At 36.8% G+C, this 16,837-nt stretch overlaps 3 protein-coding genes across 3 annotated transcripts; 2 read left to right on the top strand and 1 right to left on the bottom strand.

Annotated features, from left to right (window-relative positions):
* Positions 1–1,048: 1,048 nt before the first annotated feature.
* Positions 1,049–2,392, top strand: LOC105185078 (uncharacterized). The gene has a single exon (XM_011144314.1). The coding sequence runs from the start codon at positions 1,049–1,051 to the stop codon at positions 2,390–2,392; it is 1,344 nt and encodes a 447-aa protein (XP_011142616.1).
* An 8,971-nt stretch (positions 2,393–11,363) lies between these two features.
* Positions 11,364–12,012, top strand: Ho (heme oxygenase). The gene is made up of 2 exons (XM_011144313.1): positions 11,364–11,463; positions 11,714–12,012. The coding sequence occupies exons 1-2, from the start codon at positions 11,364–11,366 to the stop codon at positions 12,010–12,012; spliced, it is 399 nt and encodes a 132-aa protein (XP_011142615.1).
* A 56-nt stretch (positions 12,013–12,068) lies between these two features.
* On the bottom strand, positions 12,069–15,976 carry DCP2 (decapping mRNA 2). Its single transcript, XM_011144292.3, has 7 exons — positions 15,558–15,976; positions 15,074–15,164; positions 14,330–14,977; positions 13,851–13,995; positions 13,470–13,758; positions 12,996–13,231; positions 12,069–12,221 (listed from the first exon to the last, which is right to left on the bottom strand). Exons 2-7 carry the CDS (start codon positions 15,115–15,117, stop codon positions 12,168–12,170), a joined length of 1,416 nt encoding a protein of 471 aa, XP_011142594.1. The 5' UTR covers positions 15,118–15,164; positions 15,558–15,976; the 3' UTR covers positions 12,069–12,167.
* Positions 15,977–16,837: the final 861 nt, after the last annotated feature.

Raw genomic sequence — 16,837 nt, forward strand, 5'->3', positions numbered from 1 at the left:
AACAGATTTTATCTTACGTGGCTAAAAAAGACGCGGCTAAAAAAGCCGCGTGCAATAAAGAGTTAGATCACGTCCAGTAAAGTCCTTTTCCATCTGTCAATCCTTAAAATTAGTCCTGTATCCTCTATTAATAAATACACTATCAATATACAGGTTGTCTGAGACCTTTTGAAAATGAAAAATTGTAAAGATTAATCAATCAAACTGAGAAGAAAAGTCATGCATCATTTAGCGAAAATCACAATGGTTATTAAGTTATTAATGATTGAAAATGACATTTAGAGGATTTTTCTATCAATAACTTGAAAATTTGCGTACTTATTTGCAAAATGGTAAAGAAACAAAATAGTTCTTTATCATTTTGCAAATAAGTACGCACATTTTCAAGTTATCAATTAAAAAAGCCTTTGGATGTAGTTGTTTTCAGTCATTAATAACCTAATAACTATTGCGATTTTTGCAAAATGATATTTGACTTTTTTTCTCAGTTTGATCTAATTAATCTTTACAATGTTTCGTTTCCAAAAGATCTCGAACACCTTGTATATCTATTCGCGTTATCTCTATAAACTATAATTCTCCTACAGTAATAGATTATTTAAACGATTTATTCAGCTAATAATGCAACATACAAGCATAGATATAGTAAGAATATGATGCATCTATCGCTGTACGTTTCAAACTTAACCACGATATTATTCTCGCTAACGGTCGCCAGTTTGAATTGTCTACATCTCTGACTGTAAATAACTTCCAAAATGCGTAGAGACGCATGTAAACACGTCATTAACGCCCTTCAGGCAATCGCCGAATATGTGCCGTTGTGTCCGATTTTCACTTGTCTACACCTCAGGCCGTAAACAATTCCCGCGAGACAATCAGAAACACACACGGACGCTGTTAGTGTCTTCCGAGCGATCGCCGAGTAATTATCCGTACCACGTGCGCAGAATAAAACTACTTTGGCAATCGAATTTCACGTGTTATTTCTCGGGTGATATTCTCGGGTGAAAGTTCTTGTGAGCGTTGATTGTACAAATATACTGTCATGAACCTGACAGATGCAATACTCCCATATTCTGGGCCACAATCGTCTAATTATTACAATCAGTTCTTCCACCCGAACATTTGTCACGTTTGCAAGCAGAAAATACACGGAAGAAATCTTATAAGATGCGAGTGTTTCCTGATCTCTTATTGCAGCGAGGATCACAGAATACTGCATCTGCCGCAACACCGCGACCTCTGCAAGGCTGTAAAGGAATTTCTGAAGCAGGAGCCGGAACAGTTAACTCGCCGTTACACTATGAACGAATGGGTAAAAACGCGGAGTGCATTTTCCTTGTCAGTCCAGCTGGCTATATCACGGTCGTTTGAGGAGTACGAGACGCAAATGTTCTTGTACGCAAGATCATGCCTTATTTGTCACCAACAGGTCGCACTGTATACCTGCGAAATCTGCTTTTCCGCCGAATGCTGTATCGAACACACACAAGAGTTTGACCAAAAACACGATCCTGTCTGCGACAGCCTAATACTGTGGCTCAATCTCGAGCTCTCGAATGTCGAATTCGGAGGTACAATGCCACTGTTCTTGAAATTCGTGAGATTTCCGGATGAGAATAGACCTTTCGGTAACATGGTCACGTTTGTTACACAATATATACAAGACGAAATGTATGAATGGTATGCTTTGGATTATATATATACTGATTACGTATCGGGACCGTTAACGGTATATTATGGGATGGAAGAAGCAAATCTATTACATTATCTAAAGGGAGAACCTACCTATGTTATTCATGTTATATGTGCGGACACTTTGGACAGAAATAGTTTGCGAGCTTGGGAAATACTGTTACATCTGTTACCCGACATAAAAGTCCTAATAATTGTAATGATAGGATCAAAATTAAATTATGAACACGGTACGTTCGAAATTTGCTCCCGCTGCAAGACTAATAAGAAAAAAATTATTTATGAATGTTGTCAAATGTTATATCATGAATACGTACCCATCGCGATATATAGTCAACCAAAGATAATCGTAGGATTTCAAGCATTATTAACGAGCGGTACAGCATGGCCAAAAAGTGTGAAAGCAATAAGATCTCAAGATTGCCCGTTACTTCTAACAACTGATAAGCTAATTACAGTGGAAAAGGAAGTAAATGAGATACAAAAAGCTCTGCATATTAATGTAGAACCTGTTCTTCGTGACGAAAATAAATTCAGATCTTTAAGACCACGCAGGAACATTGACAACACTGTGTCTTATTATAATTCGTATGTAATCATCTATGAGACATTAAATATTTTAAACAAGTCAACCGATAGTAGTAATAATAACAAACAGTTATATTCCTACTTGGCTAAAATGAGTTGTAAGTAACAAAACAAAGTTTTTTCACGAATAAATTTGATATTTTTGTTTATGAAATTCTATATATATAATATATTTTTTAAAGAAACGGATGCATATATATAACGATAAACTTATTATTTTTGTCTTTAAGGTTAGAACCTCTTATTGTTATGACCGTTACACTTTATTATATTTTACGAATCTTCACGAAACATGACACACAGTATATCACATTTAATTATTTTATTTCTATTAAGAAACAAAGATGTGTAAACATATTTTTTCTTAATTGTAAAAATGCAAAAATCATATTAAGTTGTTTTATCGTATGAAGAGTTAAGTTGCGTGTATTACGTACTTCATAAAAATTATGTAATAACATAAACGAATTTAATAGTAACAATAATAATAAAATAATAGCACATCACCAGTAATAATATATTAATACATATTAATATTATATTATTATGTGTTATGTGTTAATATTTTATTGTTTTGTTATACTAGATGTTTCTACCGTATATTTTTCATTTATTCGCAATATTCTTGATAACGAATATTTGTGTGTGTGTGTGTGTGTGGGTTGTGTGTGTGGGTTGTGTGTATGTGTGTGTGTGCATGTGTGTGTATATGATTGATTATATCTTCGATGACAATCTAAACTATATATAATTTCAGAGATTACACAAAAATTATAAATATTTTATTATTGTATCAAATAATGTGTCGAATAATTATTGACGAATAATTATTGACGAGACATTTTTACAATATGTAAACAAAATTTTAATAAACAATTATAAAGCAATAATAATTGATTGTAAGAGAATTTTATTTGTCGCACTAAAGTTTTGTATATCATTCCTAAACTGAAATATTATATTTGTATCAATTATAGAGATATATTGATATAGCACAAGGGGAAAAGATAAATATAAATATCATATAGATTACAAATGTCTCGCTATTAAAGAGAGGTTTCATTATAAATACGCGATACATATATGCAATAATAAATATCCTTTATAAGACAATTTGTTTAACTTTCATTGTTTTCATATAAAATTGTCATTAATATTATAAGAAATAAAAAATAGAAAATGCGATTAGAAATTTTATTAATTGCAAATTATATCAACAAATGTGAGAAATATATTGCCGATTTTGCATATTTTCAGAATAGTAGAACAACTAGCAAAATATGAAACGAAACATGAAATCGCATATTGTTACGTGCTATTAAGTATCCCCACGGTGAATCACGGAGAAACAATTACAAGATTCTCGCGTCTCCTGAGAAAGGTGAACTTTTATTAATACCGATCTCTGACCCCGCTTTCGTAACGCAACAACTTCTCGGCGAATCTGATCTCCTAGTGATGTCGGCTGGGTAACTTCAGTCAAGTGTGACCATTTGGGGATAACGCGTTGCTAAAATGCCACGAATCATCGGAAACACATTCTTGCATTATTTTCTTGTGTCTCGATCTGTTTCTCGTTACACTTCGCACCGCGTCGCGTTGTTTAAACTCATACAACTCGATCAACACTCGTGACTGCAAATAACCGATGTTTATCTCGAGCAATCACCACATCCCCGAAACATTTGTCTTTCAAGATAAAATCGTTATGACGTTATACGGCACGGAGAATGTAAATCGCTTCTGGGATATTTGATAAATGTTCTCCCTATATAAAAGTGTAAAATGCAGAATGACATTGTCTCATATATCGCGTAGAATAATACAGGTCGACTTCTTCCGTATCTATAGAGAGATACGTAAAAATAATTATATCATATATATAGAATAAAACATATGTACAAGACACGCCTACGCATGTGAGTGGAATATTATATATCTAGAAATATAATTCATTGTGGTCGATTTTATGCACGTTAAAAGAAAGAGAGAGAAAGAGAGAGGAGATTTCATAAGCATTTAGTTATATTCATATATATATATATATATATATAAAATATGCTCAGTGAATATGCTTATTAAATTGCAATTTTATAATAATTGTAGATTTTACAACGATCCGTCGCTTTTTACATAACGCCTGTCTGAGCATTTCGTTAAATCCACCAAAATTACAAGCTTTTCCCTGAAAAATTTTATATATCGAAGCAGGAGAACAGAAACTCACTAAAGTCGCGTGACATCGATCCAAATAATTTCGTGGTGACCTCCATTAAAAAAAAGAGAAAAGCCTGGAATTAAATAAAATATCGCCGAAGCTTATCGTCGTCGCCTTTATATCGGGGTCTAATAAATAAAAAAAAAAAAAAAAGAGAAGAAAAGAGAATAGACAAAGTTTCTCAGACAACTAACGTCCTCGTGCTCGCAGCGTTTATCGATAATAAATTAAATTAAACGACGAGCACCGGTCTGTTTGATATTTCACGCACGGCACTCGAATCGCCGACGCGACCACCTGGCGTATGTGTTTGCGTGCGTGTGCGTACGAGATAATATATACATTATAAATATTTTTAAACAAACTCTGCGCGATTATATTTTTGTAAGGATAACGGACATTACACGCCCCAGGATACCGTAAATTCGGCGGAGTCGAACATCAGCGGGGGAGAACCTTCGGCCGTACGGCGCCGGTATTGACGGTTATTTCTCGGTTCGCGTCTAGAGCCGTTCCTTTCCACGGCACAACGACTATAATAAGAGTAACGCGGTGTTAATAACGGCCTCGGTAAAAAGCCGATTGACAATCAAGTGACAATACATTTCGTCGGTGACCAGGCCAGCATGTCGCCGATGGAGCTCCATCGGCTGTCCGGCCGAAGCATTCGCAGTGGCTGACCCGCACAACTTGAGAGTTTCGAGGTAACAGGATAGCATGAGGACGCGGCGTTTCTTCCCGCTCAGGCGGGCAGTCACTGCGGACGAGCGAAACGTCGGTCGACTTCATGCCGAGGAGCAAGTACTGTCCTCCGGCGAGGAATCGCGATTTTTCGCGACTGTCGCCTTGAAAATGTGACTCGCGGACATCTCGGTAGGGCCGCTCAGCGACTCAGTGAAGGCGACGACGATCAAGTCGACGATGAATTGTGTCTCTCCCAGCGCTCGGGAAGTCGAAGATAAAGAGGCTTTAACAGCATAGGTGAACGAGAGAGGACGATCGCTGAGAGCGCTGGGCATGATTTCCAGAAAATTCACCTCAGGACTCGAACGGGCTCGTCGCGACATTCGTCCGTCGGCCTGCCGTATCGCGGCATGGCACGCTTCGCGATCCCGAAAGGGCGTAACGTAGGAGTGTCCGGAAGGCACGGAATTGCGGTATCAAAAGACGCGACCGGCCCGCAGTGGACTTCGATATACCTCGTTATCTAAGGAGGAAACGGTTGTACCGGAGGGAAGCCGTGTACCGGTCTGGGTGGAGTCTCCCGCGGCGTTGTACCGCCTTTGACAAATACTTGGAAACAGGATAGCAGGAGGAAAGCCGGGCAAAAAGTGAGGGTGAATCGCCGCTAGGGAGGGCTAGCGAGGGCAGAGGTGAGAGCGCGCGCAATGGCGGATCGTGCGCTAGATTCGACGCGCCTCTTACGAGGCGGAGGCCGGGGACGCGTTGAGTAATGAGCGAATTGGCAAAGTACGAGATGGTGCTTCGGCGAAATTTCTCGCTCGTATTCTCATATTCCCGGGCACTTCGATCAGTTTCCGACTGGGTCGGACTCGCCTCGAGCAGGCCAACCCGCTCGCCGCTGGGACTTCCTCCTTCTCGACAGCCGCCTCGTTAAAACGATCGTCCCGATTGTGTGCCGTCTCGGTGATTAAATAGCACCGTCGTAGACGGTACCCGGATGCCTGTCGATATTCGCCACTGCGGAGGCGCGAGTGGAAAGAGTAGGAGGAGTGGAAAGGGGGGCGACCCGCTTTCTCCCCCACCCAGAGAGCGGCGCTTATCGAGCTGCCACGCGCCGCTCTGATCGCTCCCGAACATGTTCCCCTGCGAACGCAAGACTCGAGTGTGACCCGGCCTGGGGACATGGGCACGTCCTCGGCGAAGGTCAACGGACTCTTCTGTGCGATTACGCCGCGACGGAGCGCGTGAGCGTGCATACGTGTCCGACAGCTGGCGACGCTACGTCGCGTTAGCGTGAAACACATGACGCGCCGGAGATCAGCTTCAGGGCCGAGCTGCGGGAAGAAAGCTCGCCCCTCGGTAGGATCGACCCGGCAAATCCGAGCGGAAAGCTTTGTCGGACACGTGCGTGGAGTTTTTGCACACCTGGAGCGGCCGAGTGGGTGACGCGCGTCAGGCGGTCTCCCCTTTTTAGATCTCGCTTTGACGAGGGAGTTCGCGACTTAAATGCTCTCCTGCGAACTAATACTGTCATCATCTGATGAAACGCGCGAGAATAAAGCGCACCAGGGACTTAGCTTTACTTGGCACAATTTCACAAGCGACACTCCACGACGAAAATATAACCACGGTGCATGTGACGTGTCAATGTACTCGTTTGTGTTCCTTCGTGAGACGCGACAGTGAATTTCACGAGGAACGTGTGGCAGATTCTAAAAATCTGAGACACTGCGGTAGCCAGACACTCAACAACGCAACTGTTTCTTGCTTCAGTTGGAAAATAATTTTCAAAGCGAAGACGTCTCTTCGAAGGACACCTTTTTTATACATTTATTATACAGGGTGTCCAGGATCTTTTGGAAATGAAAAATTGTGAAGATTAATCAGATCAAACTGAAAAGAAAAATCATGTATCATTTTGCAAAAATCATAATAACAGTTATTAATGATTAAAAATTACTACATTTTCTAGAAACTTATTTAATGGATAATTTGAAAATTTGCGTAATGGTAAAGAACTTTTGTGCCTAGCGACAGGTTCAAAATTTATAGTTCAAGGTTCAATAAATACTCATATATTTATCATTAGACACAATAGCTGCCATAATTGTAACAATTGTAGATTAGGTCTTTTATTTATTCTGAACAAAAAAATCCTTTACCATTTTGCAAATAAATACGCGAATTTTCAAGTTATTAATTAAAAGGTTTTCTAGATATGGCCCTTTTCAATCATTAATAATTATTATTAATGATTATATCTATTGCGATGATGATATCTATTGCGATATTGTAAAATGGTATTTGACTTTTCTTCTCAGTTTGATCTGATTAATCTTCACAATTTTTTGTTTCCAAAGAATCCCGGACACCCTGTATAATATAATATTTGTTTAAATTTTCTCATACATTTTTAAAGTCTAATATAGTTAATAAATTACCGCTTTTAAACCACTTAAACCAAAATGCGCACACATCGTACGATACAACACTTTCGCCGAGAAAGGAACAAATCGATTCTTGCAACATTTTTTCCTTGTTGGAATTCGTAAAGAATGCAGTGTCGGATATGCACCTTATCTGTTGCCATTATCGACTGTACTGAACTGAATACTTTTGAAGGTTATGTTGGGCCTTTCGCCAAACTATATATTTTTTTTAATAGCCATATGTCAACATTGCATAATCACAAAAGAGCGGGAAAACCTATTCAATTTAAAATTGATTTCATAACTGCTTAAAATAATTTGGATTATTCATTTGTACACCTAATACGTATATCAATAGGTGCGTCATAAGAAATTACGTATGATTTACAAAATTTAAAAGTTCCAAGGATTATGCAAATGTAATGTATGCAATCGCTGGCCGAGAGCTGATGAATACGTTCATAGAATTTTAAAATAGACTTGCGAGCAATATATCATATGTATAACGACGATGTTACGTTACATTTACATACAGTTAAGAATAATATTTGCATTATATTAAAATGTCATTAGCTTTCAAATATCGTTATTGAAAGTTTATTACATTTATATATATTCAGTTATTAAAATGTATCATTGCTTAAATATTTTTAAAATATATTATAAAGCAAAGAATATAAAAAATATAACAACCCATAAATATTCTGTACACAACAGCCGTAAATAACATTAAAATGTAAAACAAACTATTGTTCCTGATGTAATTTCATACGTCAAAGCAAAACGTATAACTGCAAGAACAAATAACAGTCATTTATAAAACTACAACATAAATATTTCAAATTGCAGAAAAAAATATATATCTGGACTAGAAGAAAAATGTTTGAATAATAATAAAAAATTGGCTACGTAGGAAATTAGCTTCAATTGTACTTTATTCAATGAATGGTATTAAATTAAATTTAAACCATTATGTTGAAAGTTGGGTTTAATAAATAAATAAAACTTTGTTAGGTGTCTCGTTTATCCATTCATACTCAGAAATAACAATAATAGCAATATCTCATAAACAATTATAAAAAATTGATTTCTTCATCATTCTAAGTTTGTCATAAAATTATTTATAACATTATAATATCACACAACATTATTTCGATGATTTCGATGGCTTCAATTTTTCTTTTATTTAATGATCGATATTAAATTAAATTTAAATCATTGTGCTTAAAGTTATGAGTTTGATAAATCAATAAAACTTTACTATCGAAAGTGTTTTGTTCATCCATTCATACTGAAAAGTAACGTAAGTAGTGATATTTCATAAACAATAACTATAAAAAAAACTATAAAAAGCTATACTAACTATAAAAAACTTATCTTTTTTCATTAATGGGTTTGTCATAAAATAATTTATGATATTGTAATATCACAATATATCGCGTAACATTATTTCGATGTAATTATCATATGAAATATATCCCTACCTTTTGCGACTCCGAGGATTGAGAACCACGGGTGTCGTAACTGTGTGTACGTCATTATCACGAGCCTCCTACGTCACCGGGCGTGCGCCAACGTAAGATTCATGTTTGCCTGCTATGTTGCGCGGCAGCTCGACATCTTGCGGTCCGTGCGGATTCCTTGCCGCACAACGACGAAACGACCGCGACGAACCGCGGGACGAATCCATTCGGGAAACACGAGACGCGAGATGCGCTCGTTACTGCAACGAAACAGAAGAGGGACGGTTATTCCTGCGACGAGAACGCGAGGAGTCTATCGCGCGCTCTCTTTCCAACCAACATCCGCTTAAACCTTTCGTACTTGAGACTGATGTATATGCGAACTTTAGACAAGAAACAAGGAATGCAAACAAGACATTGCAGGACTGCTTAGAGAGTGCGACTGTAAAAACGGATAACCTATGTCGGACGATGTATCGAATGTGGCTTGGTCGATCAGCAATCGATGACTCTAAGACACCGACATAGCTCGATATAGACGAAACGTACACTCGAGAAGCATTCGAGAGATACTTTCGCGATCGTACGAAAAATTGCTCGGGCGTATCTGTTCTGTATCCACCTGCAGCTCCTTATTTCTCTTCAATATGACTGATATAAAATCATGAGGAAAGGAAAGGAGCAATAAAGTGCACGGAGAAACTTTATCATTCCTAATCGATTGTATTTAGGCCTTTCGATTCCTTTTCCTTCACGCCGACCATCTTTGATTATCAGCATTTCCGCCATTAATCTCGTCGCGCGAATCATTCTCGGGGACATTGCAATAATTGCTCGATCTGCTGTCTCCAGCGGCGCTTTGTCGCGGTTTCTACTCTCAGTATCGAAGAGGGATACGCTCGACCTTTGGAGGAAGAGGGAAAAAGCGCGGAAACGACGGGAAAACACGGAAATCGCAATTAAAAGGCGCATGTCACGGCGTACATACATACGAAGCAACGATTCGCGCCGATAGAGAGGATCAAATTGAAATTAATAAATGTAACAGAAAGATGGTCTGCACTTTTTAGCTGCACTGCTGAACTAAATGTGAAATAAGTTAGTGAAATAAATTAGACTAGAAATAATTAGAGACATATAGTATATTTGTTCTGCGAGAAAGTGAGGTAGAAAAAGATGTCTGTAAGCGCCGCGCTTTGGCCTGAGCACTTTCGATGCTTTTTCGATACCATCTCGGCGCGTGCTCATTCGTTACATTCCTGTTAATTAATAACTCGAGAGTTATTGCGAATATCGCAAAATGGAGTGGGAATTTTATATTTATCTTAATCCGCTCTATATCTCCGTGAATTCTTCGGAGCGAGGAATTCGTGAAATACCCTGTACATGTGTCTTCGACCGCAATTTTAGTATTATTTCAACTTCGAATTATTAACTCAAGGAATGCCAACGTGTGTATATATTTAAAATAAAACTTATTCCAAATTTTCTCACGTCTCGCAATCTCAGGAGGACATACACATACACATATTCGATCTGTTTTCCATATTGATAGTTTTTTTATACATTCCGATACCTTTTTTCCATTATTCTATATCTTATCATATTACTATCCATGCTATGTTTCATATTCCGGCCACGATATTCCTAATAAGCTATTGGAGCGCTAATGCTCAGCGAGATTTCTCTGGTACGCTAAATCCCGTAAGACCAACAATTTTTATAATATCTCGTCGGTGAGTTAATCAATCAAATTTTTTGACAAGTCTACTTCTTATATCACTTATGTGTAAAAATATTTTTGTGAATAAGTAAAAGCTTCTATAAAAAATAATAAGTAATTACTTGTTTTATATCGTGTTCAAATTTAAAAGTATAATTTATCAAGATATATAATATATGTTCCTTCGCATTTACAATACATATACTCTTTCGAAATATGCGCTTAATTCAATCACATTGATCTTAAAATGGCGGCTTCCGGCTTATCTGCCACACAGCCACACTCTCCTTTGACCCTCTCTACGCGCCGAGCGACTGGCCTGACATCTCTGAGCAATGTTTTCGTAGCGGTGCAACACGTGACCGTTAGCGTCAGTGCGCAGGGACGGCCGAACGGTGGATGTCGACGTCGTGGTCGTGGTGTTATGACAGCGAGGATTTTCATATGACAGTCGAGGAACAGCGCGCGAAGATCCGACACAATGACAGTGTAAAACAACTTTGCGTACTGACGCACGTTGAACTCTTCACGCGACTCTCGTCACCGCACGCCACGCCAAAATGCCGGACAAGGAGGAGAACTTTTGCGAGAAAATGGCAAAAGCCACCAGGGGAATACACGCAATCAGCGATGCCTTGGTGAACGCGAAATTGGCATTCGGTAAGATATCCTCTTGGAGATCCCCCTTGGATATCGTAAGCCTTCGGCATTTTGCTTGGATCTGGCTGCGAGTTGCGCAATTGATTGCATTTTGATAAGATAGACTATGTAAATGCACGCTCTTACTTGCTGTGAGACGAAAGTTCTCCTATGTAGCGAAAAGCATGTGCGAATATCTATTTGTATTTTTATTATATAGTTGTGATGCCAACTTTTGTATTGTATAAACTTTTATGTACTCTCTAATTAGGCTTTCTCGATGACTCTGTATGGGCTGACGGGCTTCTGGTTTTCTATGAGGTATTTCGCTACTTAGAAGGTGCAATGATTAGATTAAAGAACACCAAAATTGGATTGCTTCCACTCAGTGAGCTTCAACGTACAGAAGCTTTTGAGCAAGATCTTGATCATTACTTGGGAAAGGGATGGAGGAAGAATTATAGTCCTAGGTACATGTTATATAGAATAAATATAGCAACAAGTGCTATCACTTTATATTTTTCTTTACGTACGTTTGACATGATTCAAATGGGCACTTGCCCATATTGAATACAAATATCATAGTTTAATCATAACAAATAAATTTATAAAAAATAAAAAAATCCAGTGTCTTTCTAATTTGTAAAAATATTATGAATTTCAGAGATAGTGTTGCCAAGTATCTGATGCGCTTGAGAGAAGTGGAGGATACAGATCCTACTTTATTAATGGCATATATTTATCATCTTTACATGGGCCTCCTCAGTGGTGGTATGATCCTACGCAAAAAAAGGCAGCTTATGCAGAAGCTCTCGCTTTTTAAATCGTCACCGTCGATCGGTAACAACGTTACAAGCTTTGGACAAAACAGTATATTTCAGTTGAAGCGTGATTTGCGCGAATCGATGAACAGAATCGCGGAAACGCTGGATGAAGACACTAAGAATAAACTTATCGAAGAAAGTAAAATAGTCTTTGAATTGAATAACGAAATTGTCAAGAGCGTGCAGACGGGCACTCACGTCTTCGAGAAGATATTCTACTTTATCGGCCAAATTGTGCTAATTATTTTTGTCCTGGTAATCGCCATCAGTGTGCTCTTCAAATATATTATACGTTAATAAACATTAATTTAATTAACGTTATCTTTTTAATACAGATACAATAGGGGTTCTTCTGTTAGGCAGGAAAGCGTTGATATCAAAACCAAAGTATAAAGCATTATGTTATTTATGCGCTGTATAATCGCCTTTTTATAGTTATAAATATTGATCATTATCATTACTTGTATAACATGAGTTTTAAGGGCGACCTGTTTTCTAAAGTTTACCGTCATATATCGTAAGAATAGTGGATTACCAAGATTCAACAATAAAAGAACAAATTGCACTTCGCACAAATTGCGAAAATAATCCATAGTAAATTCGTCTCTTGATCAAAGTAGACGATAGTATTAGCCAAATGTATTACGTTCGTTTCTATATCAGCATCCGTATGTTTAATTTGGTGATCCATTCTCCCAACAGTTATATATAGAAAGACTATATACCTACATAGAGACAATCGAGAATCGCCCGTCTATCGAATTTAAAATTATCCCAACTTTTCGAACGAAATTCTGCGGGATAACCTTGAACATCCACATTTTTCGTTATAAATGGCGAACAATTATGTTCCAGATCTAAGGACAATGGTGGAATAGTTTTAAAGTCTTTTTGTAGCTTGCGAGCGGCTTCCCCGAACAACAGCGACTTGATATTTCCCTCTGGTAGGCTTTTCTTGTGAGGATCTGAAAAAAAAATAGTTTCTATATTTAACATTACCAAATTGTTATTTAATAACATATAAAAGAAAAAGTATATATGTATGTGTGTCGTATATGCGTGCGTGTGTATGTATGTGTGTGTAACTTGCAATATATATTTTAAACGGAATCTTAAGTTTAATAGAGAAAGATGGAGATTAAAATTTAGACTGTAGAGAAAGATGGAGATTACAATTTAGACTGTAAATTAAGTATAAAATACCTTTCACTTCTTTCTCCGTCGATTGCACTTTGTAACTGAAATCATTGCACTTGATCGATTGAATCGCAGGATCATTTAGGAATGTACAGGGCTGCTGTTGAGGACTATCGATTAACTGTTTTGCGAGGACCAAGGGCGATTGATCCTCATCATGGTCACCGAATAGATTCCTTTTCAGTGCAACCTTTGATGGAGTGTTCTTATTATCGTGTACACTGCGACGATTACGAGCTGGAGAGGTGTTCGACTGACGACTGTTTTTAAACTCTTTAAAATCTGGAATTTCATTCTGTAAGTGCCATACCAAAACGTACATGAGAATTAGTTTATACTGCAGCGTACAGACAAGAAATAAAGATGCAAAATATGTGATTTGCCTACCTGTACCGAATGGGGAAATAATTGCTGTTGTCGTTTACTCTTCGAAACCGTCTCGACGTCTCCCAAGGACTTATGCCTGTGTCTTCGAGTAGTCGTAACGTTTTTCTCGCGTTGCTGCTTCTCTTGAATCCATCGCTTCATTCGTCTAAGTAATATAACAATATCAATACATACGTAATATAAGTTTTTAACATACTGACTACTACACTGTTTCCTGTTGATTATTTCAATGCTTAACTGAAGCTTAAATCACCAAAGATACAGTAAATAAATGCAATTCATGATGCATACATTCGTCAGCCCATTTCATTGATTCCCTATTAGCTATATAATTAATTTTTTATATGCAATTGGGGTTATACTTGATATATAAATTAATAAGATGCAGCAATATTATAGTGCCAGCTCACATAACCCAGTCCAACAGTTAATATGTCTCAATAAACATTTAATATTCTCGTATAACATATATCACTTACTTGACGAAAGGTACCACCATAAAAAATGCATTTGGTCCAACACCAATCTTTACTTTAGGAGTCATATCTTTTTTGTTATTTGGCAAATCTGCAACATCAAACCACTCGACATTTTTTATTTCTTTTCGTGTTTTTGGTTGAAACTTAGTGTCTTGTTGTACACCCGAGATTATGTACAACCTTACTACTTGATCGTTTATTGTAGATTCAATATATTCATTTTTATCTATCAAATTTGATATATCAAAACCAGTCTCTTCCAAGACTTCTCTTACAGCGCAATGTAAAGGTTCCTCATCCTCATTTACTTTTCCTTTGGGGAAACTCCAGCTATTTCTTGCCCAGTAGCTCTGAACCAGAAGCACTTTGGTCATATCTTCATTTAACACAATTGCACCAAACGTAGGCACATTCTGCTTATACTCCCTCCATTGCTCGAGTATATCATCAATGTGCGGTACGTGTGGTATTAGAAAAGGTATGTGCTGGAATATGTGAGTAGCAAAATCTTTCATATTACACGGCTTCAGCTTGGGATTCTCTTCAGTGCAATAGAAATCTAAGTAAAACCAGTGTGCTAATTCAATTTGGAAGCATATTCGCACCAAGTCTTTTCTTTCTTCCTCAGGTACATTGATAATAAATCGACTGTAAGGATATTAATAAATCAATCATATAAAAATGATATATCATGAATCACAAATGTCATTATTATTATACAAAATATTCTATAAAGAAACTAACCTACTAAGATCATCAAGGATATCGGACGGAATTGTATGCTCCATTATTTCATTTATTTACCGCTCTCTGATGCTTAATATAACGTTGCATACTGTTACAACAATATAATGACATAATTAGTAAAAGAAGCCCCAAATATAGATACAGAAATACAAAATCCATTATATATGTGAATATATAAATATATACAAATATAATTAAAATCTTAAAAAATATAGCACAAAAGTACGACAAATAATATTTTAATGTTACTATGTTACCATGTAAAAAGTTATATAAAGCAGCATTAAATAATTACTCATATTAAAAGATGAAAATTGGTTGGACGACGAAAATACATTTCTTCTATATTTAATAGAAACGATAAATAGGAAATAATATAAAATTTTACAAGTACTTAAGAACAGTTATGTAAAATCATAAGCGGAACTTAAGTTGATAAACATTACAAATTACATTATTTCATTATAAATTGTCAACTAACCTAACCTATAGCGCCCCGGTGATACCAGTCTGATGTTCGTCCGATGAATTGAAAAATTCGATTCTGTTTTAATCAAAGGACCAATTATTTACCTCGAGGATTTTTTCAAAGTTAAATATATCATATATCGCAGTCTTTTAATTCGATGTTATTTTTAATATTATTTTATTATATTATTCCACTGTGTTATTAAAAATTCTTATTGAAAATACAAGTCCGATCTGTTGTTGAGTCGTACTACGACCTTGATTTCTCAACGTTGATTGTACTACACAGATAATCACTGAAAAATTGAGATTAGTGCGAGACTCATGCGAGACCAGTAGTGCGGAGTGAAAGAAAGAGTTTCGAAGTGACGCAACACTTCTCTGTTTTTGTCTAGCACATAGCTTTCCATTCTCCGCACAACTGTCTCATTTTTCTTATTACCGCCCGCACAGTAAGCTAAATAAGGATGAAGATACTATTGAGGTTCCCTCCTTCATTCTCTCTCTCTCTCTCTCTCTCTTTCTCTCTGTCTTTTCCTCTTTCTCTCTCGCTCTTTATTTCTCTCTCCTTTTTCTGTCTCTGTCTCTCTCTCTCTCTTTCTCTCTCTCTCTCTTTACTTCTTTCTCTTTCTTTCTTTCTTTTTACCTCTTACCATTTCATGCAGTAGGCTTTATATTTGTGTTCAATTTTACAAATCTGACAGCATTTTTAATTAAACAGATTTTGATCAATTCAAGATTTTGATCAATTTGATTAATGACGTTATAAGCTTGTCTGGTCTGTCGCAAAAATTCCAATGTCATTAATTGATCGCGGATCAATTAAAATCCGTTCAGTCGAATTCCATTAGACCTTATTTTATTTTCTTTCGCTTTGATATCTTTTGCTTTGATAAAAATCGTTTCATTAGCTACATATTTTCTTTTAGGATAATTATTTTCTTTTAGGAATAATTTTAGGAGCAAACCGATATCTATACAAGATTTATGTAGGCCTATTTTCTGTTCTCTGAATTCATGTCTTTGTATATCTTTGTAGACTTTAAAATTATTCATAACTTTTTTGCATGAATTTCGAATAATCCATTTGATAGGAAAAATGTCTAATAGGACTTTTTCATTTTCTTATTATCGCCCGCACAGTAGACTAAATAAGGATGAAGATACTTCTGTGATTCCCTCCTTCATTCTCTCTCTCTCTCTCTCTCTCTCTCTCTCTCTCTCTCTCTGTCTTTCTCTCTCTCTCTCTGCTCAATAGGAAAATTCTTCCATTGGGCAAGATGTTTTCATTGG

Source organism: Harpegnathos saltator, unplaced genomic scaffold, assembly GCF_003227715.2.
Source record: "Harpegnathos saltator strain DR-91 unplaced genomic scaffold, Hsal_v8.6 scaffold228, whole genome shotgun sequence".
NCBI classification, from domain to species: Eukaryota; Metazoa; Arthropoda; class Insecta; order Hymenoptera; family Formicidae; genus Harpegnathos; species Harpegnathos saltator.